The 24,802-nt window shown below is 50.9% G+C and overlaps 1 protein-coding gene and 1 long non-coding RNA gene across 3 annotated transcripts in view; one reads left to right on the forward strand and one right to left on the reverse strand.

The window, feature by feature from the left end:
- The first annotated feature begins 88 nt into the window (after positions 1–88).
- Positions 89–24,802, forward strand: part of LOC146542881 (uncharacterized) — a 33,769-nt gene continuing 9,055 nt past the window's right edge. The window contains exon 1 of the long non-coding RNA XR_014887934.1: positions 89–587. This is a non-coding gene — a long non-coding RNA (uncharacterized LOC146542881). The remainder of the gene's footprint in view (positions 588–24,802) is intronic.
- VWA1 (von Willebrand factor A domain containing 1) lies at positions 881–13,277 on the reverse strand. Of its 2 annotated transcripts, none has more exons than XM_010722806.4 (6): positions 12,639–13,277; positions 7,764–8,327; positions 5,246–5,524; positions 4,462–4,734; positions 3,717–3,986; positions 881–3,118 (listed from the first exon to the last, which is right to left on the reverse strand). In XM_010722806.4, exons 1-6 carry the CDS (start codon positions 12,709–12,711, stop codon positions 3,084–3,086), a joined length of 1,494 nt encoding a protein of 497 aa, XP_010721108.2. In that variant the 5' UTR covers positions 12,712–13,277; the 3' UTR covers positions 881–3,083. The 2 variants fall into 2 exon arrangements, with proteins under 2 accessions (XP_010721108.2, XP_010721107.2); XM_010722805.4 differs by having other exon boundaries at positions 881–3,124; positions 12,639–13,271.

Raw genomic sequence — 24,802 nt, forward strand, 5'->3', positions numbered from 1 at the left:
CGAACACCAGTCAGCATTAAGCCGGAAGGGCGAGAGGAGGGGAGGCCGAGACGGGCAGCGGGGAGGAACAAACTTTATTGAGATGCGTTCTGCCATAGCAACGGAAGTGTTGTTGCGTCGCTAAGGGAGCGGGCCCAAAATGGCGGCCGGGAGCGCAGCGGCGTGTAAACAGCACTGTGAAAGTTTCTGGAAAAAGATTAGACTCGATAAGGAAAATAGATCTAAAACCAGCCTCGAGATAATCGCAGAATCGTTAAGATTGGAAAAGATCACGTAGATCCACAGGTCCAACCCACAACACTGTGCCCACTGCCCGCACCCCTCAGTGCCCACCTCCACACTGTGCTCATCCAGGGATGGGGAGCCTCCCCACCCCCCGGGCAGCTGTGCCAATGCATCGCTGCTCTATCTGAGAAGATACGTTTCCTAATATCCAACTGACCCTCTGCTGGGGCAACCAAAGGCCGTTACCTAGAGTCTGCTTGGTACAGCCTTCTGGGTTTGCTGCTGGAGGCAGCCCTGCTTCCTCCAAGCACTGCTGCTGAGGAGCAGGAGGAGGAACTCGTGTGTTCGTGGCTGGTACAGAGGTATGCTTCACTTTGCAAAAGCTGTCCCTAATCTCACTGTAGTGTGGAAGAACTTGGAGTTAAAGGGGGGAAGAGGAAAAAGTGAGGCAATGAGCTTTGTTGAGGCTGATGTCTTTTTGGCTATATATTTGATTTTGGCAAGGTTGGGAGTATAAACCAGACTGTGAAGTCATGGGAAGAATGCTTATTTTTAACCACTTAAAATCAAGATGAATTTCAGCTTCTCAACCTGTGCTTCTCATTCCACTGAACCAATTCGTCCTTACTGCCCCCAAGAACAAAGGAGTCATTCAGCAGCTCTTGTATTTTTAATTGACTGTCTTAAAAAGGGTGCATTACATCTGGGGGGGAGATCTTAATGCAGTAGTAAGCTATGCAGGGAGTTGTACTCAACAGTTTCTGTCCTACAGCAAGAATGAACAAGATACTTTATTGCGTGAGAGATTCCAGAGGCTTTATCTTCCCCTCAGCACAGAGTCTCCATTAAGATTAATCAGTCACACATACACATTCCATAGGAGAACACAAATCATACGAAATCCTCTTACTGAGTTAATGAATGACTCACCTCCCTCCCATCCCATCCTCCTGTGTGAGGAGCCCAAGGCAAATGTCCCACAAACCCGTGCGTGTTGCGTTCCATGCTCAGCACTCCAGGTCAGAGACAAAGTTCCTTTCAGCTCCAGAAGGAATTATTTGAAGGAGTCCATAAGCAGAGCTATGGAGGGTTTGTGGGATGGACTATCAGTGCATGGAGGCTCTCCAAGCATAGCTTTAAGAAAATGAATTTTTCATATGTAGAGCAAACAAGCAACATTTAAAATAGAGCAAGCATTAGTGAGACGAGGTGTTCCCACTGATGCTGGTTTCAGTTACCAGAGATGTAGTTGTGTTTCTTTATAGCCATAAGACCCAAATTTTGGAACTGGGCTTTTCGTGTGGTTTTGTCACTAGCTGCTAGAATTGTCTTATTTATTTTTCAGCTCCCCTTTCTGAAGACTAGCATAGTGACAGCCAATTCAAGCGTGGGGCCAGAGGGAAAGAACCAGATTTACTCATCTCCTGGAAAAAATAATGGTTCTTAAAATGAGCTAAAGCTTAGCACTGGGTAGGAGCCCCGGACAAGAAATCTTAAAATATTTTAAGCGTGCAAAGGATAGAGCCAGGAATGATAGTGCTAAAGTCTGATGTCTCCTAATTAGCCGTAGAACATGCTAATTAATCTCAATATATCTGCTGTAGGACGCATATCTGACTTGCTGCAACTGATTGCAGGTATGCCGCACTCATTTGGTGGTCACAATCCAGGCAGCACTGTGCTGTTGTGTTGTTTGAAGGTATGCATTTGAATGAGAGACCAAAATAACAGCTTTGTATGGCCATGCAGTCTGGCCTTTCTTGACTTGCTGCTGCTCCTTGGGCTCAGCTGAGGGCTGAGAATAGTGTAACCTGCTGGGGAAGCAAAGTTCCAAGTTTTCTGAGTTTTCTGCTCTCTCAGACTGCTATTAAATCCCAAAGCAAATGACTTGGGGGAGCTGAATCCTTCAGAGTCCATCTGGGATCTCTGTGTCACTGCAGCAGATGAATTTAACACCATTACCAGTGTTGATAAAACTCAGGAATTCAGCAGGCAGACATGAACAAACTTCTCATAGTGCACCCAGCGCCCTGGGCTGGCACTGCTTTCTTGTTCCATTCCTCAGAGTTCACCAACCAAGTTTGCCATAAATCACCCTTCCCCCCCAGGAAAACTAGATTATTCATTTACTGCATAGAAAGCAAAATGTCTTTTACAACGTGGCTCCATGTCCTGGCCGAAGATCAAATGGGTATAACCTCTTTTCTTCTTTTCAGAAGTCCTAGAGCCTTTGACCAGGTTTCCTCTGCATACTGTATGTTCTCTGTACTTGTTATTCTTTCTCTTACTGCTTTCACCTTCCATCCCTGAGATGGTATACTTTGGGGATGCCTACTTTGAAACGTGTATTAAATACACTGGATGAGTTGAAGGTAAGCTATTTGTCAGTGTCAGTGGCTGTTGACAGCTTGCAATTTTTCTCTGAGTGCAGTGCCCAGAACAAAAGGCTAGTGCAGTAAACAGCTGCATCCTGAACATGCTCACAGGCTGCAAAAATACAACTGTATCAACATTTAATAAATAGAGTATGGGGAAATAAGCAAGCAATAGTGAGGATTCATCAGGTTGCCTTTTGTTTGTTGTTTGTCAGGCATGTTTATACAAGAGAGGGTACAGATTTGGCATCTAGCAGTGGGATTGTCAGCTCCGTCCAGCTGAACCCCATCTTCAAGCTTTGCGAGGACTTGACCGAGGATGGCCCTCAGGCTTTGCAACCAGGACAGCTCAACAGACAGTGCAGGCTGGGAGATGGTCTGTGAGCTTTCTGATTTCCTCTGTAAGTCCCTCCATTTCATCCAAACCTTTGTTCCAAGCAAGATCTCCTGCTCTGTGGGGGGATCAGTTCACGCTCACGTCTGTCATGCCCTCTGTCTGTGCTTGTACCCCGGGGCTTCTGTAGCTGGGAAGAACACAAAAAGCATGATGTCAGCTTTGTTTACCCGTTCTCCAAATCAGACTGAGTCATAGATCTGCTGACTCTGTGGTCATCATCGCCATCACTTTGGCCTCTTGGCGGGAAGAAGGCTGATCTGCTCTGTCACACAGCTGCTTCTTATCTCTTATGTCAGCCTACTGAGAATCCCTTTGTGTTTTATTATAGTAAGTGGCTTCTGGGTAGTGCAAGGAGGAAAGCAGATGACATTGCCTTCGTAGCTGTGTTCAGTAGTTAGCTTGTCTCTCTCTCGTTGAAAGCCAACTTTCATGAGCCTCCTCCCCTCCTTTGTCATCCCAAATCACCACCAAAACCCCTGCATGCTTTTCCTCCTGCCTGTAACCATAATGCCACTAGGAGGAGTATTGCTCTTAAAAAAGAGAAGAAGAAAAAAAGGAGAAGAGCCAAGCTTAGGGCAATATCCTTGGAGTGGTGGTAGCTGTGATGAAGCTCTATTGACAAGCTGGCTGATGAGCACAGTATTTCAGCACAGCTCTGCTGGATCTCCAGCACCCATCTCCCCTTCAGGCCCAGGGACCTCCCTTGTGCCCCGACTCACCTGGCTGCATGTGCACCATGCGGCACAGCCCCTTGCCTGGCTGATCCTTGTACATGGACTTGACACACACTTTGTTTGTGGTGCCTGGGGCCATGTCTGTGAGGAGCACGCTGTGGATGTGTGGTGACACACTGATGAGTGATGAAGGGCCGGTTTGCCGTCGGCACCTGACTCGGTAACCAAGGACCTTCCCATCTGCAGCATCCCATGAAGCCTTCAGGGTGTTGGAGCCCAAGTCTTCAAAGCGAAGATGCCTCACTTTGGAGCCCTCTAAAGAAAGGAGAAGATCCTTGTAACTGTGGGCCTTTGTATGAAGCAGTTGTTGTGGCTTCAGTAGCAGCTCAGCCATATACAGCCCATAAGAGTGGTCATACAGTGTGCAGCCGATTTGCTTTCAGTCATAGAATTACAGAACCATTAAGGCTGGAAAAGACCTCTAAGATCTCCAAGCCCAACCCACCACTGACCATGTGTCTCAGTGTCTATGGTTCTTGAGTACCCCTGAGGACGGTGACTCCCCACCATTTCCTAACATCCAATCTGCCCCTCCCGTGGTGCAACTTGAGGCCATTACCTTGAGCCCTAGGCTCTATGCATCTGCAACACCTAATAGCATATCACATGCTGCTCACCAGAAGCTGCAGTTCTCTTCCTCTCATCCAACCCTAGGAACCAGACTGAGTTATCAGGCCTTACCCAAAGGCAGATCTGTGCCCACATTGTTCCCTATCAGCTCAGTGCTCACCTTCCTGAGTGCATGCTTTGGCTGACAACGATTTCTCCTTTCCTGAACTGTAGATCGCAGTCACTGTCACCAGATAGGTGGTGTTGGGTGCCAGGTTCTCCACAACAGTGCTGTTGTGGGTGCCATCCACCTCCAGCAGCTGTGCTGAGTCCCCACGAAGTGGCCCATACAGGACCTGGTAGCTAGTCACACTGTCTGGTGTAGGAGCCCAGCTGACTTGGAAGCTGTGTGGCCTGGAGTCCGAGATGAGAATCTGAGCTGGACTGATTTCCTCTGAAAGAAGCATGAAAAGATGAAACTGAGCATGCAATTCATGGCATCAGGATGGTCTCAGAGGAGCACAATGGACCTGGCTTCCGGGAGGTGGAAGGTTTAGAAAGGCTGGCTGTGCTCAAGTGCTGCCTCAATCCCTCCCCTCACGAAGGGATGCCCCAGTGGTGTGTACCCCTGCCTGGAGGAGCATGTGATCTTCTCTAGCTGCACCTACAGCTCCTGCCTTCTCCCAGGGCTCTGCTTTCTGCCATATCCAATGATTTTAATGTTGGAAGGGCATCTTATGGCCCTGTACTAGGCAGTGCAGAACTTGTTTCTAGGAGATCTGCCTGCGGAGTGACAGCAAAAAGATGCCTTCTCCTTGCTCTGTTCTGGCTTGACTGCAACCGTCTGCCTCCCCCCCTCAGACCAGGCAGCATGCAGATCACAGACTGTCCTGTCTTCCTCTCTATCTGGGAGGCTCAGCAGAACTGGCAGAACTCTCCTTGCATCAGGGTTGTGCACACTTTACCTGCCAGGGTGGTAACCCTTATTGTCTGGGGAGGGAAGTAGTGGACGTTGGATTCAGGAACAAGTGCCACCTCATATGTAGTTTCTGGAGCAAGATTGCTCAGTGTGAGGCTGGTGTGAGCCCCAGACACCTGCGTTGTCCTCTTGGCTGCCAGGTCATCTGTTGGGGCATACTGGAGGGTGTAGTAACCGGTTTCTTGGGAGAGGAGTTGGGGCCACGTCAGATGGAAGCTGCTTGATGTGATATCCACCACACGGAGCCGATTTGCTTGGATAACATCTGAGAGAGAGGCAGGAGCAATAAATCAGTGATGGCAGTTGTACACAGGACATGGAACGGCAGAAATGCAGGCCCTCTGGATGGGAGATGTGACCTCTGGGGACACTGGATGACAGCTGAAGTCACCAAGTCATTGAGCTGCTCAATAACAATTCAGTGAGCCAAAAGTTCAGGAGCACAAACCCAAATTCTCAAAGCCATGCACAAAATGAAAGGCACCTGGAAACTTTGCTTCTAATTAGTGGCATTTAGAAACAGAAAGAAGCTCTGCTATGCCTGCACCAAGCAAGGCAGTCTCATTTTTTTTTCTCTGAGCTGTTGCTTGGCTGTGGGGTGGGCAGGAGCACTGCTCCCTCCCAGCACCGTGGACATGGGACTCTGCAGCCTCCTGTGAGCCCCATGGCTGGAGCACAGAGGAGCCAGGAACAGAGGAAAGGTCCTGGTGCCAAAAACTCTGCCAAAAGCTCAGGAAACAGAAATGAATGAGCTTGGCTGCAGGGCATGGGGATGCTCCAAATAAATTGGGAAGATTGAAGTGATGGGATGCAGCACCCGAGAGATGAGCTACGGCACGCCCAAGCAGTTCTGCTGCCATATGACAACTGCCCTGACCATTGAAGGAGATAAATCCCAGAAAGTAGATGCTCATTGATTTCCTTCTCAGTCCCTTCATGCTGGCAGGGGAATCAATGTGTAAGCTCTGGCGCTGGACCAGGCAGTGCCCTCCTGGGAGCACTTGGACACAGCTCAGACACACTTGCCTCCTGCCTGCGGGTGACTCACACAGGATGAGGGTGGACACAGAAGCACCATTTCACAGCAGTGAGCTTGTTGGCATCCCGTGAATGCTGGCGAGGTCAAGATTAGATTTGCAGGAGTACTGCTGCTTTTATGATGTGCACAAGAAATGCAGTCAGGCAGCAGATGAACCCCTTCTGCCCTGCATCCATAATCCATTCTGCAGGAGATGCAGTGGGGTCTTGGGAAAAAGCACCTCTGCTTCATGGCTTTATTTCCCTGCTTTGACATGGATGGGGCAATATTTCCAATTCTGGGAAGGGAAACATGCTTCTCCATCACCAGAATGGACATTCAAGGTTTGGGATCATTTTCCTGGTCATTTGCTCATGAAGAGTGCTAAGTGAGGGTGTCGGAGGAAAGGGAATCAAGGCAGTTCATTGCTTTGCAGCACTGTAAATTTTCCTTTCATTATGCTATTTTATACCATGTGGATTCAGGATGCACTAGAAGCTGAAACAGACACTTGAAAGGAAACATTTGGGGTCTGCATGGCACCTGTAAGAGCAGAAAGTCCCATACTCAGATAGGACAGAGAAGAGAACGTGGCCCCTGGGTGTGATTTGCTAAATGGCAGTGGCTGAAAATAGGAAGAAACTGCTACACAGAGAGGATTCTGCACTAAGGGGTTACTTGGCCACACCATAGCCAGCTCTGTCTGACTCACACAGCAGAAACCAAGTGGGGAATAAAAACAGGACTTCCAGCGGGGACAAAGCTTCCAGAAAATGTAAGGAAAGTCTGCAAAGTCCCAGTTGCTTGCTCAGCTTTCCAAACAGATCCAAAGGCTGAGGCAGAACCCCTGCTTTGTGATCACAGATGCTTACACTGCAGTGGCACAGAGGACATGCACTGTGAAGCTCAGCACGCAGCGTTCCTGGTGCTGGTTTCCCAGCACTCATCCCTTGTCCCACATTCTGGTTTTGGCTCTCCCTAGACTCTTTCCTAGGTGCTTTAAAACACTGGGCTGTTAGAAATCAGCTCTCTGCCTGTTCTTGCTGTCTGTGCAGTCACAGACGTGCCAGCAGCTGCCTTGCTGAGCCCAACAAACTGGGCTGGGAATTTCTTCCAAGGGCTGCACTGGCCAAGCTGCTCTGTAGATCTGGCAGATGCAGAACACGTTACAACAGGGGATTTATGGAACAAAAACATTCCTGTGCTGCAGTCTTAATTCTGAGAGCAACAACCATCATCGCTAATTGCTCGTGGTAAGAGAGCACTGACTGCCAGCTACTTGTAGGCAGGGGATGGGTGCCAGTACCCTGCCTGAGCCATAAAAGTGTGCAGGCAGAGCTTAGGGGCCAAAGCCTACTCAGGCACACAGCTTTCATATGTGCAGTGTTAACACGCTCCTGTGAATCAGGAGATCTGTTAGTTTTAGGGGATTTTCAAGCTTGTCCTGCTGCAAGCTCCCAGAGACCGCAGCCCAGCCCCAGCATACCTAGCATAGCATCTCGCAGCTCCTTGGTGATGATGGGGAGGTCATCCACGTCCACAAAGTGCAGGTGCTTCTCCGGAGGCTGGCTGGCAGCAGCAGACAGCTCCAGGTAATTCCCCCGCCCGGTGCTGACAATGAAGACTGTCACTCCCATGTCCTTCAGGAGCTGCATGGGCTCAGAGATGTCATCACTGGAAAACCCATCCGTTACCCAAACCAGAACCTTGGGCACATCTGGCCGGGCACCGGCGTCATTGCTGAAGAGCTTCTCCTTGGCAAAGGAGAGCGCTTTGCCTGTGTTGGTGTCACCCATGAGCTGTCGGGTGTTCCGGATGGCTTGCTGCACCGTCCCACGGGACAGGTACCGGTCAAAGGGGAACTCCATGGTGGGGGTCGTGCTGATGTGGATGATGCTGGTCTGGACATCGTTGGGGCCAAAGGTGAAAGGCTGCATGAGGTCCCACATGAATTCCTTGACCTTGGAGAATTCATAGTAGGAGACGCTGCCAGAGCTGTCCAGTAAGAGGAGGATGTCTCCCTCTGAATTGGAAATGGAGGGCTGAGGACCTAACAGGGGAAGAGAGAAGGATGGTTAGAGAAATGGTGTAGAAATTGGGAAGACTTGGTTATCTTGGGCCAGATCTCAGAATGCGGTGAGAAGTTTGCTGGGGAGAGACTTCAGGAGGCACCCTTCTTATTGCTGTTACTTACAGAGATAGGGCTCCTGGGCTTTGTACTCAGCCCTGCTAGCTGCTTCCTGGGAGCTTCTCATGCCATCACCCTCTGTTCGATGGCTTTGTTTGGACCTGTCTGATCACAGCTGAGCTTTGCTGAATCCTCTGAGATGCACAGAAGTTAGGGTATGCCCGAGGCTGTTCACTACCAACATACACAACAACAACAAAAAAACTACTGGGAACAAAAACTGGATCCTAAACCCTCTGAGATCCAAAAACCTGCATTGGGTTGGACTCTCCAGGAGCAGGGAATGGCATTCCCCCTGCCAACAAATGAAATTGTTTTACAGTCCTATTTCAAGTTCAGGATCAGGACTCAGAGTAGCTCCAAAAGCAAACCCACGTGCCCTGGGTCCATCTCTTGTTGCTGCTGAGGAAATGCCTTGGAGCTGTCTCAGTTTGCACTCACACCTCTTGTTAGTCAGCACCAGGCTGCTCCTGGGCACTTTCTTCTCTCAGATGAAGGAGGACATGTTCCTGGTGCTGGGAACATGGATTTGGAATCTTTTTAGCCACGATTCTGCTTTCTGGCAGCTTTTGAGATGTAAAAAGGAAGAAAAAACCACAGAGCTGCGGTTGGTGCCAGCCTGCTTGGGCTGCTTCATCAGGGAAGGAATGGGGAACGCAGGGTTGCCAAGCGATGCAGGACCTGGGGCACTGATGGGCTCAGTGCAGCACACAATGGCTGAGTGCTTGAGCCGCGTGTGGGAGACAAAACCACAAGGCAGCAGACAGCTGAATGGAAAGGCCCTGCAAAATTAATGGCTTGGAGGAGATGGCTCCTGCAAAGAGCTCTGCGCCTGCAGAAGGCACGCCAAGGCAGGCCCTGAGGCAAATGGGAGGAGCAGGGTCACAGAGCCCCTCCTGGGGACTGCTCCCAGATGAAGACACAAATGGCAAACTCAGGGCAGGAGATGAGTCAGGGGGTGCAAGGCAAGGTGTGTGTGTCCTGAGTGGCACTTGGCATGGATCAGATGTGCAATGGTAACTTGAATGCTGGCTCTGTCCCATGGTAGGAACATCGGTGTCCACGTGTGAAAAACACACTGCAGTGAGCTTCTGTGCTGCTACAGAGAGCGGAGCCACCCAGGGCCAGGCCCTTCACCTCCCTGCTGCATTACGTGCTGGCTAAGAGCATACAGCCATACCAAACCCATGACAAAACAACTAGAGAAATGGAGAACGATGTTGCTCAGAGATGACTAAGCCAGAGATGCCAGAAGGAGGCAGGAGCAGCTCACGTCCAGCTCTGCGTGACCCAGCACGACTCAACCCTGTGCAGAAACACACACCCAGCAGCCTGGCACTCAGAGCTGAGCAGAAAACACAAGCACAGCCTGGCCAGCTTTCTGCTTGCCCACGGCGACGTGCAGCTCCATCAGCACATCACACAGCACAGCCAAACCCATCACCTCCAGGTCCCTCGAGCTGCTGCTTCACCAAGGCATGCAACACCGGTTCTGCTGTGAGCTCCTGGCTGCGTGGAGCTGCAGCTTCTTGCTCTCCCCTCCACTGGAAGGGCAGAAAGCCACTGACTTGGCTGCCAAGCTGTAGTGAGGATTCTTGGCAACACAGTGACCTCTTCCCAGCAAAAAATCATCTATTTTTAATTTCTCCCCTCTGTTCCCCATTATTTTGAGTGGCGGTGTTTGTTTCCTGAGTGTTGCAACAAGCAGCTGTGAAAGCTTCTGGTGCTGGCAAAGGACATTGCTCCCCCGTGGCAAACGAGGTCATGCATGGAGGATCTTGGAGGTGCATCCCTGGGGAGCAGACAGCAAACTCCTGTCCTGCCAAAATGAGTTCCCCAGGGAAACAGGGTGGCAAGCCGCATGGACACCTGCTAAGGGAGAAGGATGCTGATGGAGAACCAAGAGCCAAACCCTTGTAATGGTGCTGGAGTGTGCCCTGCAGCTGTGGGCACAGCGAGGCGGGCGGAACGTCAGCATCCTGCGGACATGGGTTTCACCCATCACTGCTGGGAATAGCTGCGTGGGTTAGGAAGCACTGCAGGAAGGGCTGCAGTTTGACACCACCACGTCCTGCCTGGGGGGCAGAACGAACAGCCCAGCAGCCAATGGTCACCAACAGCAAGTTGTGCTGGTGGGCAGTTTGGTATTTCAGAGCTATCTGAAGGGGTTGTGATCCGTCATAATTCAGTTCCACCACTCAGCCCTGTGTGAGATGGAAATAAAGTCCTCTCTGTGAGACTTTTCTGCTAGAGAGGATTCACAGAAACATCCTCACTGCAGTGATGCTGATAGTCGCTGGGCACACCACCATCCTTCCCTTCAGGTTTTCTGTTTCTTCATCTTTCTTGCTGTTCTTTGTCCTCCATCCAACACAAACATCTCCCCCGTGTCAGAGGTGGGGCTTTGGGGATTTGTTACCAGCAAATCCCTGCCTTACGCAAGCAGCTGCTGTTTTCGAATTGTTTTCTCTCTTTACAGCAAGAAAGGATCGGCTGCTTGGCCAGATGCCAAGCAGAGATTTCTCACTTTTGTGGTGTTCTTGGAGAAGGGACGTCCCCAAAATCTCCTGCGCCATCAGCCCTGAGCACAGCCGGAGCCCAGGGAACAAGTGTTGGCAGCATCCTGTTGTCACCCTCGGGCTGGTACTTGTCGATAGGCATGGATCAGTCGTGCAAAGAAGGGTTTAGAAGGGATCAGTTGAAAGCAAAATGTCACTATGGAGTCCCAGCACTGCTTATTTACACACTTCGCTTTTCCAAGAGGAAAACAGCCAGGCGTGTGCGTCCTGCTCTGAGATGCTGACAGGAGACATCCGCTCCAAGAGCTCCCCTCAGCTGGGACCTGAACACGTGCCATGTGCCTCATTTACGTGGGACTCAGTGCTCCTAGAGCAAAAAGGGTTCCACAGCCAGAAAAGATTGTGTCCTGTCTCAGTTAACTATGCCTTAAATTCTGCATTTGTCTTCTCTTGTGCTGTTTGGCCACGCAAGGAAAATTTTTCTGCTGGAAGTGGAGCTGAGTGTGGAGGGTGAGCAGCATTGTCTGCACCTTTCCTGGGGCTCTCCATTCAGCCCCGCTGGCTGCCCAGCAGCTCCCCATCTTTGTCCCCTGAAGTCAATGAAGCTGCCTCCACTCACATCCAGGCAAGACCCCAAGAAGCAGAGTTATGACCATCCATCCTCATGGCTCAATCACTTCCCTTTATTGCATGGTGATGGCACACCACAATGGCTCCAGACAGGAGCCCTGCCAGGCTGGCTGTTTGCTCAAGGTTGCTTTTGGGAGTGGCCGGAGGTGCCCACATAAAAGCTGCCGGGAAGCAGGCATGCTGCCCACCAGCAGGTTCTCTTCTAGTTTGCAGTTTGCAAGTCTAAAGTAAGCTGTCAGCAGTGCAACAGCATAACTGCCTCTGGGGCATGGCATGGGCAGGGACAGCCGCGCAATTCCTGAGCCAGCCTGCATCTCCAGACCCTGCTCCACAGCTTGGGTCACTGGTGGGCAAAATCCATTCCCTGTAATGGGATCTGAGCAGCAATCACTGTCTGCTCTGCCTGCTAGGAGCAGAATTATCCTGTCCAGGCACAACAGAACTTCATGTCCTCTTTCACACTTCTCAGGTTCAAACTCCAGGGAAAACCAGCTGCAGCTAGCAGCAGTCCCAGAGTTGTTCCTTCTTCTATTGAGCACCAGGATCCCCCCAGTAACCATACCAGCAGTCCCTGCCCAGCTAACCAGAGACTCATCCCCTCCGTGTCCCCCTTCCCGCTGTCGGCTCCGTGACACCACACTGCAGGCATTCTCCCTGAGCAGCAGCCAAGAGAAAGCATTGTAAGGAGAAAATGTCAGGACTGAATTACAGAGGTTAGGCAGAGGACAACAGGACAGGTACAGTATCAATCACTGCTTTCACTTCTCTTAACCAGGGTGCCCAGTACACGGGGAGCAGTGAGTAGTCAGGACTCTCCCTCTTACTGCACTAAACTCTGCCAGCTTCTTTTCCAAGGGAGATAAGTTTTCTTTCTAATATAGCAATTTTAGAAACGTTTTCCTTCATTTTGCCCTTATGCCAGCAGAGTAACACCCCAGGGGAACGGCAGAGCTATGGCAGCAGTGTGACTTCAGCTCAGCTCCTGTCCCAGCACGGTGGGGACCCCGCAGCACTCACGACTCACCTTGGCCAGGTGCCTCCTGCCCCGCAGCGAGCTGCAGCCACACACCGAGCACAAGAGCTGCCTCGGCCAGCATAGCAAAGTCCAGTCCTGGGCAAACTACCTTAAATCCAAAAGCTCGGCTCTGTGAAGGCAGACGAAAGGCTCAGCATCAGTCATATTATGTGCAGGGATCCAGCAGAGCCCAGGGCAGCTTGTGTGCTGCTCATGCCTTGAGATCCGACAGTTCTTTCTTTCGCTGCGCAGTGGTATACAATCTCTGAGTGCTGGAGGCAATTTTCCTTCCTCTCCACGTCCTCCTTGGCTGGGGATGGGGTGCTCTGCCCTCCCGAGCTCTGCTTGCTGCTGGGGTTTGCTCGCAGGCAGCGGGCGTGCAGCTGGGCTGGGGTGAAAAATCTGTCCCGATAGATGAAATGCCGGCCCTGCGAGACACTGGCAGCAGTCCAGCTGTGAGGGAAAAAAAAAGAGAGAGAGAGAAGCTCAGTGAAATCCAAAGCTCTCTCTGCTCTGGAATGAACTAGAAGAAGGGAAAACACGTATAGAGAGGAAAGAAAAAGTAGATGGGCCGGGGAGCGCGCCCTGCTCTGGGAATATTAGCTAATCCTTTGGGAGGAGGCTGTGGAGCACTCCTAAGGTCCTAGCGCTGCCTGCACAGCCCCAGCCCTGCCCCACGCGGGGCTGCCCCTGCACAGCCCCCTGCCCGCCTCCCTCTGGCCTCAGCTTCAGGCTGCGAGTCAAAGGGGGCTAAAGATAAGCCCATGACAAACGTCTTGCTGGATGCAGGGGCTGAAGAGCTTGGCTGAGGGCATGTGCCAAACAAAACTCCACCAGGTTTTCTCCTCATGGTACACGGCCTCTCTATATTCCCCCTAGTTGGAGGAGTTTCTTGCCAATCAACAAAATCCCTGAGCAAACCCCACTTCCCTCCTCACTTCTGCCATGCCACCCATGTCTCCGCCTTTGGCTTCTGCTCAGCAGGTGGAGGTGACAATATTCCCCTTCTCTTTTGTCCCCACTTTCTGTTCATCTTGGTTATGTAGATCTGTTTGGGAGCAGGGAGTCTGTGGTTTAACACGAGATCCTCATCTCAGCTGTAGCCCTCGGGGGTTACTGCTGCATGGAGCCCTGAGCTGCTCCTCTCAAATTATTACCACCCTACATGGGATAGCAGTTTTCAAGGAAATAAAGCAAAATACAACGTTCAGCTAAGCCATACAGCCATCAGTGGAAAAAACATATTGCATATGCTGCTTCTGGACAGATCCAAGACATTACAAGCAGAGAAAAGCTGGAAAATTACACTCAATTATGAAGAGACTCATCATTGTCATCTCCTCTGATGGGGGGAGCGATCAACCAGATAGGATGAAGAGTAGCAGAGGAGGAAAGTTTAGAAGCCGGCGGGATTTCTGAAACCGGTGAGCCATATTTCCCCCAATTTGATTTTGTCTCTCCTGGGAACTATAAAGAAACGAACAGGAATTATGAGCCAAGGAGCTTGCAGGCTGGAAAAAATCATATCCAAACTCATCAAGCAAATGGAAAGTCAGGACAGGCCCAAGAAATCAGATCCAACTGGGAAGCCCCGGAGCCAGCCAGCTAGTTAAACGTCATGGGCACTTGTTTGTGCTTCTCCTCCCAGCCCCACCTCAATCAGACGGGCTGGGTTTGGTACCCAGCTGCACCACGAAGGAACGTTGTAGTATCAGGTTGTATGATACCCCATACCCGTGTGTCGTGAACTTAGGGGAATGACTCAGCCTCACCCACTGATTCATGCGGGCTAGAAAAAGCTTCATCCCAGGGACACAGAAAAATTTGATACCCCTACTCTCATCCTCCACCATGTGACCTGTGAGTTGGAAGGGACTTTAAAACCCATTCCTTTCCCCCTGCTGTGGGCAGGGTTGCCACCCCTTGGAATAGGCAGCACAGGGCCCATCCAGCATGGCCTCAGGCACCTCCGTGGATGGGGCACACACACTGCTCTGGGCATCCATCTGGGGTGCAGTGTTCTAGCTGGGGCTTCACAAGGGCATGTAAGTGCACTTGTCATGGTTGTCCAAGCCATTTTGGAGGGCATAACTTCCTTCATTAAAAATAAATATCAGCCCAGCAGCTTCTCTGCTAGAGCACCTATAACTCCTTGTGGTTAGCAGGGACAGGTGCTGCAGAGGTGCAGGTGCTCCAGCACAAGAGCTGCCTGGTTGTGGCCTCTATTGAGGATGAGCCTTTCAGGGAAGATTGCACAAAGCAAGTCATACCAAGAGCAGTGCTCCCAAAATGCCTCAGCTTCTTCAGCTGTCTGCTCTGGATCCTACCATCACCAAGGCTCACGGAACCTCTGGGCACCTTGTGCTATCAGCTGTCTCTCTAATTCTCAAATCCACATAGATCCATTATGCTGATCCACATTCAGCTTGATTGCTGATGCTCATGGGTGAACACTCAGAACCCCTCGACTGGAGTTGGTGGGAATGTGGAGATGATTTCCTTGCATTACTCACTTCCCAAGAACACTTCCCATAGAAGAGTTGCTCATAATTTCCTTTTTTGTTTGTCATTTTTTCAATGTCAATGCCATTCAGTCTCACACCCTGCAGCCTGGAGAGATTTCAACCTTTATTTCCTTAGAAGTCCTGCTAGGGTAGGAGGAAGCAGGAAAAAGCAGCCTGGAAAATCATTAGATCTCACACAATTTAACTTTATTTTTAAACTTTACTGTAAAGGACAGGTCTTGTTTCCAGTAAGACTGGTGCTTGCGCATGCTGATGCACGCTGTGTTCTGGAGCCAGCAGCATCACCCTACTTTGATCCCACACAACTGTGGCCAGAATGGGGCTGCAGGGCTCAGCTTATGGTCTCCATCTGTCATAACTCAATCAAAACTTACCGAGGGCAATTGTGATCACCTTCCTACCATGCCCAAGTGATAATCCAGCTCAGGAGCAGTTAAAACTTGTAAAAAAAAAAAAAAAGAAGGAGAAAAGTACCACCAACAACCAATCCCTACATTTTGATTGTCCACTCTTCCTTGTTTCACGGGTTGATCCCAAATCACAGGGTCTGATTTGCACACACAGTGTATGGCAGAGCTCTGCCCGTGGGGAGTTTGGTGGTGGCTGCAGCTGCTGGGATAGATGCAATATCCTCTGAGGCAAATCACAGCTGGAACAAACAGGCGGTTTGGAACACAGCCTTTCTTCAGCTCTACATAAAAGCTTTTGTTTGGAGGGAGCTATCTATATATGGGAATTTGGAAATTCCCCATTTGGAAAGGAAGTGAAGCAGCCCTGTAAGCAATGGGAGAAGGATGGGCAGGAGCTTCCCTGGAGCTGCAGGTGAGCAGCAGCCAGGCTGGGCAGTGGGGGCTCAGGCTGTGTCACAGTGGAGGTCTCAGCAGCTCCAGGCTGTGTTTGTGCAGGGCATGAATTGGGAACTCTGCCGACCCCAGCAGTGCCACTGCAGCAGGATTGGTCCCTGTGCTGGCAGGTCTCAGTTAACACTGTGTCGTGCCATCTGCAGGTTCAAGTCAGCTCTTATTTCTGTTATGACTTTGGAGACAAACTACAAAAATAGTTCACTCCTGGCACTCCCCAGCTGTATTTATCCTCAGAAGTTACCCAATGACTCCAACAACTGTACAGCAAGACAAGATCTGGCTGATGCTTCATCCCAAAGCATCCTGAAGCACAGAACTGCAGTCGCTTCTAGGATGAAGCATGGCACATTTTCAACCACATGCAGCAACGTTACACCAAAACTTTGGAGATGGGAGAAAGTCACAGAAGGGTTTTATGCTAAGAGAACGCAGCTGCTCACATTGGAGCCATTGGAAAAGCCTCCTCCCATCACAAGCACTGCAGAAGTGGCTGTGGACCCTCTTCAGAGACAGGCAGCACCCAGAAGGAAGGAAACACTGTGTGGGCCCTGCTGCTATTTCCCTCCAGCACCATGTCACACCAGGACACAGTGTCCTAGTTTTCTGTTTCAGCTGCTTATGTGGAATGAAGGAATTTGTGGAACGAGCACACAGGTAGACACAGGCACGTCACATGGCTAATGCAGAGAGGGACAATGTTCTCTGAGCAATTTTCTGTTCATGCCAGGGATCTGAGCCCCTCTGGCCCCTGCATGCCACGCGGTGCACTCCTCGGGCTGTTTGAGGCCCAGACAAGGCATGCTTGGATGGTTTGGAAGGAGTCAGCTTGTCACAAAGTGCCAGCCCTCAGCTGGATCCCAGACACCAAAGTGACTGCATGGAACCTGTGGGTCATCACAGTGAACTAAAAACCAGAACAAAAGGAGGCACTAATTGATGCCATCATTCATTTACCCTGAGAAGTAGAAGTTAGGCCAAATGGAGAAGGGAGGGAGTGCTGTGCTGAGCAGTGACCAAAGTCATGGCCAAGCTCAGGGTGCGTCTGCTGGGATAGATCTCAATGCACTCCATCCCTTCTCACTTTCCTAAGGGCGTTTCCACCTGGAATTTTTTTCTGCAGTACTCCAGGCAGACATAGCATGCTGCTAGCTTCTTGCAGTGCCTCTTAGGAAGCATGTCACCCAGTGACTGAGGAGGGATGTGTTGGTTTGAGTCATACACAGCATTTCAGAAGCAGAGACAGCAATTCTGGGCCTTTTCACTTGTAAAGGGCAACTTTTATCACTTTCCAATGAGATGAGAGTGGCTGACAATACTGGAACATGTGAATAACCCACTGAATGACATCTTGCTGAGGAGGACAGCTTGGCTCCATGGTAGGTGGGGGAGCCGATCCCAGTCAGTAACTGAGCACCCACCAGCAGCAAGGAACCCACAGGTCAGAGCACAGATGCTTTGGGAGTGAAGGAAAGCCACGTGCACAAGCAAAGCACAACAAGGAGTTCATTCACTGCTTCCATCAGAAGGCAGATGTTCGGCTACTTCTTGGAAACTGGGGCCTCATGCAAGACATGCAGAGGTTACTTGGGAAGAGAAATGTCACAGACAAGAGTCCCCTCTTCCCTGTCCTTTCCCTGAGGGCAGCACAGTGAGGGGACCCTGATGCCAGCATGCAGCTGCCTTACCAGTGCTGTTTTAGTCACAAATCACAGCACCAGCTCCAGCCAACTGGGGCACAGCACAGGATCTCCAAGTCTACAAGGAGCCCATGTAGGGCACAGAAGTGATGGGAGATGGCTCCTCTGCACCCTTCTCCTTGCAGCTGCGCTTTGGGACCTGACCAAGTGTAGCAGCCTGGCTCTCAGAGCTGCAGCTGGGCCAGCTTTGTTTATGAGCTCACAAAACGACGAGTTCAACCAGCTCCTTACTTTTGCCTCGCCTCTGCGATTTGCAGTGCTTTATATGCGTAGGAACAAGTGAGCTCATTTGCAGAGTTCCAGGAGCGGGTCAAAGAGCAACCTGATACAGAGGTGGAAAATAAGCAGGAGGGCTGGCTGCCAGCAGTGGAGAGCAGAGCTGAAGCTCTTGGGCCTGACCTGAGTGTGCCAGCCCGCTCACCATCTGAATTTAGGGCACCTCTGACCCAGCCGTTTCACCTTTTCCTTTTTAGGAGAAGTTTTACACATCATCTGTCCGACAGCTCACAGCTGGGAGCAGCTGCCTCACAGATCCATGGTAGTGAACGGGTAAAATAAGAAAAACAGCAAAAAAAAAAAAAAAACACCCCACAGAAAACAGGAACAGAAGTGGCTCATTCCTCATTAAGAGGCTTCTGGATTTCTCTTGTAATGTAGGTCATGAATAGGCAGCACCTCTGGCACTGTCTCTCCCAGTTACAGAAGAGGGCCCACTGCTGCATGCAGCAGGCTGAGCAAATGGCTGCTGGGTTATTGCAGCAATTCTTCATCCTTCACATAGTGTATCCTCATCTTCTCCCCATGCCAGAGGTGCCAGGGCTGTCCACACATGTCAGCTTCCCTGCCAAGGAGGAGCTGGCAGCAGAGAGCTCACTACTTCACTGCTCCAGTCCTGTGCTCTACAGCCACAACACCAAAATAAGGAGAGGAAGATGCTGATGTGCAACAACTGACTTCTGGAGTCTGAGACTGTACAAGAGCTACGTTCTGCATCCCTGGCTTGCAACCACAAGGTTGAATGAGAGCACGGCAAGGTCAATGGAACAGCACACAGCACTCGTGCCTGGTTGCACAGACTCCACATGCAAAGTGGAGTCATCAGGGGGTCCCCAGCAGAGATCCTCCAACACTTCAGATTCCTGCCTCATTTCCTCATACATTTTTCATTGCAGTTTCCCCAGCTGGACCCAGACTGGGGTCTCATTTTGCATTCCTGGAGCCAGAGAAGCTCTGAAACTTGGAGCCACCTTTAAGCAGTACAGATGAGGTATGGATGCAGCTGTCTGTTTTTAATCCAAAGACTATTCTAAGGAGTGGATCTCTTTCCTTATTGCTCGATTCTTATCTCCTGACTCTATCCTGTTAGGAAAGCCCAGACAATTTGGAAAAAGCCAACTTTGAGAGAACCTCCTTAGAACTCTGTTTCCTAAGGAATTCCCAGCTACACAATAAGCTATGACATATAGAGCAGCCAGGTCTTGGCCTCTCTCAACAATTGTAACCTCTTGACCTGTCAGCCCAGGGGAGAGGAGATGATGTGGGGCAATCTGCACACACGTACAAGAGCGATATGCAGCCTGGAGAGCAGCCTGCACACCGTGAGACGCACGCTTGGCCATCATCCTGGGCCTGGGCTCCCGGTTTGACAGATGGGGGAAGCTGTCCAAGACATTGATGAACGGGCCTCCAAGCACCCATCAAGCTGCATCCAGTCACAACAGGAAGGGGAAGCGGCTCGTGGTTGTGAGTTCCTACCAGAAGGGACAGCCTGGCCCCCGCCTCACGCACAGCTGCAGGAGCGCCAGCCAAGCTGCACTCCCTGCTCCCAGCCTGGAATTCGGAGGATATCAAGGCCAATTTCCCATCAGACCCCATGCCAGGTGGCAGTCAGACCCTCTCTAGCCCAAGCTCTGCCAGCAGTCTTCTGGTGGGGGCAGAATATAAAAGGTACTGTTCAGATTATGCCAGTAGCCTTTGAGACACAAGAAGTTTGGTTTAAATGTAGGCGTTACCCAAAAACTGGTGTGCTGTGATTCAATGGGCTTGGGACATATGTGGCTACAGCAGAAAAGCACAACCAGACCCATCTAGCACAGGAACTTGTAGAGTCCCACTGTGGAGGGCATTTCTCCACTTCAGCTGTACTTCGGCTCCAGCGCTTGGAACAAGGCTGCCTCTACAAGAAGTGTTGCAGAGGGCTCATTACTGCTCATCTGCATCTTTTCAGCCCTTCTCAGTAGGGGGACAAAGCCATCTGAGCAGGAGCAAGGCTCCAAGGACAAAACAATCATCCTTTTTGTTGTAAGCCTAGCAAAGCAGCTGGGGAGAGAGTGGGAGGAAAGGGAACAACTCCTACCCAGTCTGCAAGGCTCCTCCAGCAACACTGGGAGCTCCTTCACCCAGCACATGGCTGGATCTGATGCCATGCAGCAACAACATGTGAGCGGCCTATAGAAGTCGTGTTATTCAGCCTGAACTTGTCAATGGCAAAAGCCAGAGCGAGACTGAAAGGGGAGAATGAGTTTGGAGTGATGAGAAGGGAAGGGGAAAAAGGAGTTCCATCCATCAGCAGGTTGCTGTTTACAATGGAAAGAAGAGGTAGGGCATGGGGGCTAGGTTGGAAATCCTGTTTCATAAACAAGACCATCCAGGATAAAGCCTGTCCAGGAAACATGCCTGAGGGACACAGGGGGCTCAGCTGGATTCTCTACTGCTTACAGCCATCCTCCCATCATGAGCCCTGCCAGCCTTGTACTCCTCCCACGTCAGGCCGGGGAAATAGTTGCAATTCCAGCAACCCATAAAGAAAGAGGTGACTTGATGCATGCAAAGCAAGCAGAACAATTCCCATTTATTTTGGGGATAAGAGGCTGTTGTTCTACAGCTGGGTGCTGTAATGTCTGACCCATGGATGAAAGAGCAAATGCTTTCCTTGGAGACCACTGCTGCTATCGAGCTGGGATGTCCTGTCTGCTCTCCACTCCTCCTTGGAGGCTCCCAGCAGCAGCCCCTCTGTGTACAAAGCCATGCAGGATGCCTCCCTGCAGCTGTTCTGAGAAGGCTGGTCCCAAGCTGGAACTCAGAGGAGCATCTTTTCTACAGGAAGGCACATGGCTCACATTGGTATGAGCGTGAGATTGTGCAAGGGAGAGTATAGCCACTGGCATCCCAGCCCTGCTGCTGCACATGGGCAGCTGCATAGCCCTGGGTCAGCATTCCTGGTAAGACAGGGCAGGGACAGAAGGGATGGCATGCAGTTCCCTACAAGAGTTACAAAAACAAGCCTTCTTCAGCAATTATTCACTCCAGACCAACTTCATCCACATCCATCCAAGCTGACTGCCAAATTTCCTGGAGCTGACATTATGCACCCCCAGCAGAGATGGGACTGGGGCCAGGACCCCGGCAGATGAAGGTACAGTTTGAGCTTTCCTAGCGAGCTGTCCGTGCAGCTCACTGCATAACCCCTCCAAACATCTGGCACATAGGCATGGGCAGCTCCCCACTGCTGAACGGGATATTTTGGGATCTAGGTCAGGGGAATTATTTCCAGCACTTGCAGCTGGAAACGGACCCAGAAAATGTGAAAACAAACTTGGTTGGAGGCAATTTGGTAGCCATCTGCAATGCTCTGTCACTGTCTACTGCACAATGGGAAGAGAAATGAATTGTTTTCAGACCTGTTGATTGCATGGGTTTGCCTGCACTAATTAATTACGCTTGTAGGTATGGGTGGCATTAAGAAGCTATATTCCATCAACCTTGATGTCACAGCATTAGTCATGGCAGTTGGCAGTTCTACCTCCCTTCCGCCCCATACTATTTCCAATGCCTAATAGAAACTCTCCTTAACCCCTGAATAACTGCTGGGAAATGCTCTGCAAACCCCCCACATCCCACAGTGCAGCACAAGCAAGGGAGCAGCACCCAGAGCTACATGCAAGTCTGGCTGCCCTTCCTGGCCATGCAACCCTCTGCAAGCTCAGCTTAGCTCTGCCAGTAATGTATTTACACTGCTGGCACTTTTTAGTTTAGATTTTTCACCTTTGTGGCATTACCCAGGTCTGGGCACACCCTTTAGGTCTACAGTTAGATCTTGCATGCCATACATTTTAACAGCAAGTGACCCAAAGCTCTGCCCCCACGTGCACTAGATGTCTCCCACAGTGTGTGACTGGGCATGGAACGCGGGACATGGGGAACTTGCAAAGTGCTGCAGCTATTTTGCACCAAGTTGCCTTGAAATAAGCATGCTTGGCCATCTCCCTGACTCACTCTTTCAGCCTTTTCAAACAAACACACCTCCTCTTCTACCCCACTACCTGTCCAAGGGCCAGCCTTCCTCACAGGGTGTCTCACTCCCATCTGTTTCAGCAGGTGCATGAGACAGCACCAAATAGCTCCAAGTAATGCATTTATGCAGAGCTCTGGATGTGCGACTGCTCATCTTTCTTCCCATCAGAGGGGAAGGGGGAATCAAAGAGGCATTGCTCAGGCTGGGGAGGAGCTGAAGCCCACTGCAAGGTTTTCAAACAGGTTATCCTTGTGGAAATTTGCCACTCTGTAAGCACTCGTAACTCAAATCCTGGTTGCTACCGACAACACAAAACTTTGCCATTCCAGCTGTTGCTCTCCTTCCCAGCTGCAGCACTGAGCTGAAAAAGCAGTGAGGCAATACTCACCATCTCCACAGCCATTTTCCAGCCTTAGTGCTTGAAAAATGAGGACAGCCAAAGCTGCCTATTGAAAAATGGGATTAGGGCCGAATGAAGGGCAGGAGCCATCACCCCAGGCAGAGCCAGCTGTGGCCTCAGGTGCTGTTGCTGTGCTGCTGCAGGCATGTGGTTGCCCCAGTTGCACACCCTGTTGTGTGCCCGCTGTGCAGACCCTGCCCCACGTGTTCATGCTGTCTCCAGGCACATGCCAGGGGTATTGCTGCTCTGCTGCTTTCCCTCTGGAAGGCACTCAGAGCATCCCTGCAGGGCAGCTGTCTCCTCTCTCCTCCTTGTGTGGGCTTCTCAGAGATGGAGATGATGCACGGAACGTGAAGAGCAATGCTATAGGTGATAATGCATGTTGGATAACTCAGCAAAACTGTTATCTTTTCCCCATCATGTTACAGCTCTGCTCCTAACTGGAATCAAGCCTTTTCCGGGATTTTAGATCGTAAAGAACTTGGCTTTGATAGGAAGCAAAGCAGCAGGCTGAATGGACTGCTTCCCTGTAAACCTGAACTGAAAATCTCTGTGGGCTGTGACCAACAGGTCTCTTCTCCATGCTCCTATGAATTTCCAGACCTCTAAGCATCTGTAGCACAGCTGAGACCAGAAAGCAAATGCAGAAATGCAAGGAGATAAGGACGCTCACACAGGAGATAAGGTGCTGCGAGTGGAAGGATTGTTTACTTCTCAGTGACAGCAGACAGAGCTTTGGGGGTGAGCCAGGAAGGAGATGGAAAGGGATCCAGGCTGAAAAGAGGTTTCTGCACGGAAGGGCTGGAAGCCAGCATGGAGCCAAGGTAACCACAGCGAAAATAGAAACCAAAAGGCCATTAAAGCTGAACAAAGTAAAAGATGCAAGGTAGCAGAAAGTCAGAGCAGCAAAGGAGGCAGGTGGATCAGCCATCAGAGGAGGCTCTTCAGCTGTCCCCATAAGGCAGGCAGACCCCAGCCCTACTCCCAGCTGGTGCCAAAGCAGCCTGGGTGCGTGAGCAGCCAGAACGCAGCACAGATTTGTGGCCTTCAGCAGCAAGAGGTTTGTGTCTGGGAGGAAGTCTGCTCCCCTGACTGCTATTTTTACCCCTGCTCATCTGGTTAAGGGTCAGGGCTTGGTTTCCTCAGCTCTCAACTGCGTGCTTAGGATACAATGAGCACAGGCATGATCGAAAGGAGGCTGCTGAAAGCACAGTGATGAACCAGAGAGTGCTACTTCTTCCTGCTTCCCAGCCTGCCTCTTTATGTGTTGTTTTTTTTTCTTTGCTTCTTATCTCTCCTTGTGTTTTGTGCAAGCCATTGAAAAGCAAGTCCAGCCCTGCACATCCTGTCTGCTCCATCCAAGGGGGCAAAGCACATCGGGCTCACTGTGTGACCCAGTGGTGCTCCCAGTGCTTTGCTGAGCATCCCTCTGCAAGCACAGGGACACACACTGCAGCCAATTGTGTTCCCATGCTTCATTCTGCAATCACAGGTCTCCCTTCCCACTCGCTCCTTCAGCCCTCAGCTTTGTCAGCCCCATCTCCTTGCGGTTTTCACTGTGTATTATCTACTAGCATCCTCCCAGGGCAAGTTCTCACACCTTTACAGCCACTGGAGACAGACACGGGGGGGTGTGGGGGGAGCTCTTATCTGGGTATCTATTGGCACCGACAATCCCTGCAGCTGCCAGCCCGTGCGGATGGGCAGAGCAGTCACTAACATGTTGGTGGGATTGCAACACTCCCCAGAGGCTCTAACATACGTAGCCGCCTGCTTGGTGCCACACAGATAAAAATGTGATGACAAAAGGGTAATTTTAGCGCATTGTTGAAATATTAACCCTACTGATGAGGATGAGCTGGAGCAGATCTGTGCTTCCAGGTGAGCAGGAGGAACAACCTGTGCTCAGCACCACGTCTGCTGTTATGAGGTCGCAGAGGCAGCATCTGTGCATGGCTTGCTGTGTGGCTGGGCACCTCCTGCAGCTCCTGAAGGCTGGAGAATGCAGGGAATGAGCTCAGCAAGCACTTTTAGGGTCAGAACCCAAGTGACATGCTGAGCCCAGGCTTAGACTGAGGCCATGTGAGAACTTTGCGGGCTCACAGTCAGGATGTAAAGCACCACAGAGTCCATCCACTACCTTCCATGTGCTTTGTGTGCAGCAAACCCAAAAACACATCCCCGGGAGGCTCCAGTTTTCCTGCTTTCCTGCAGAATCCCTTACAAAGCTCCCCCTGGCACTGCCAGGGGAGCTGCAGAACAAGTCTGCGTTGTTCCTGGGTGCCTGAGCTGGGGGGAGAACAAGGGAAGGGGGGAGAAGAAAACACAAATGCTGACCTTCTCCAGCCGTGCTGAATGCTCTGGGCTTGTCATGGTCTGTACATAATCCCTTGT

Source organism: Meleagris gallopavo, chromosome 23, assembly GCF_905368555.1.
Source record: "Meleagris gallopavo chromosome 23, MGAL_WU_HG_1.1, whole genome shotgun sequence".
Classification (NCBI taxonomy): Eukaryota; Metazoa; Chordata; class Aves; order Galliformes; family Phasianidae; genus Meleagris; species Meleagris gallopavo.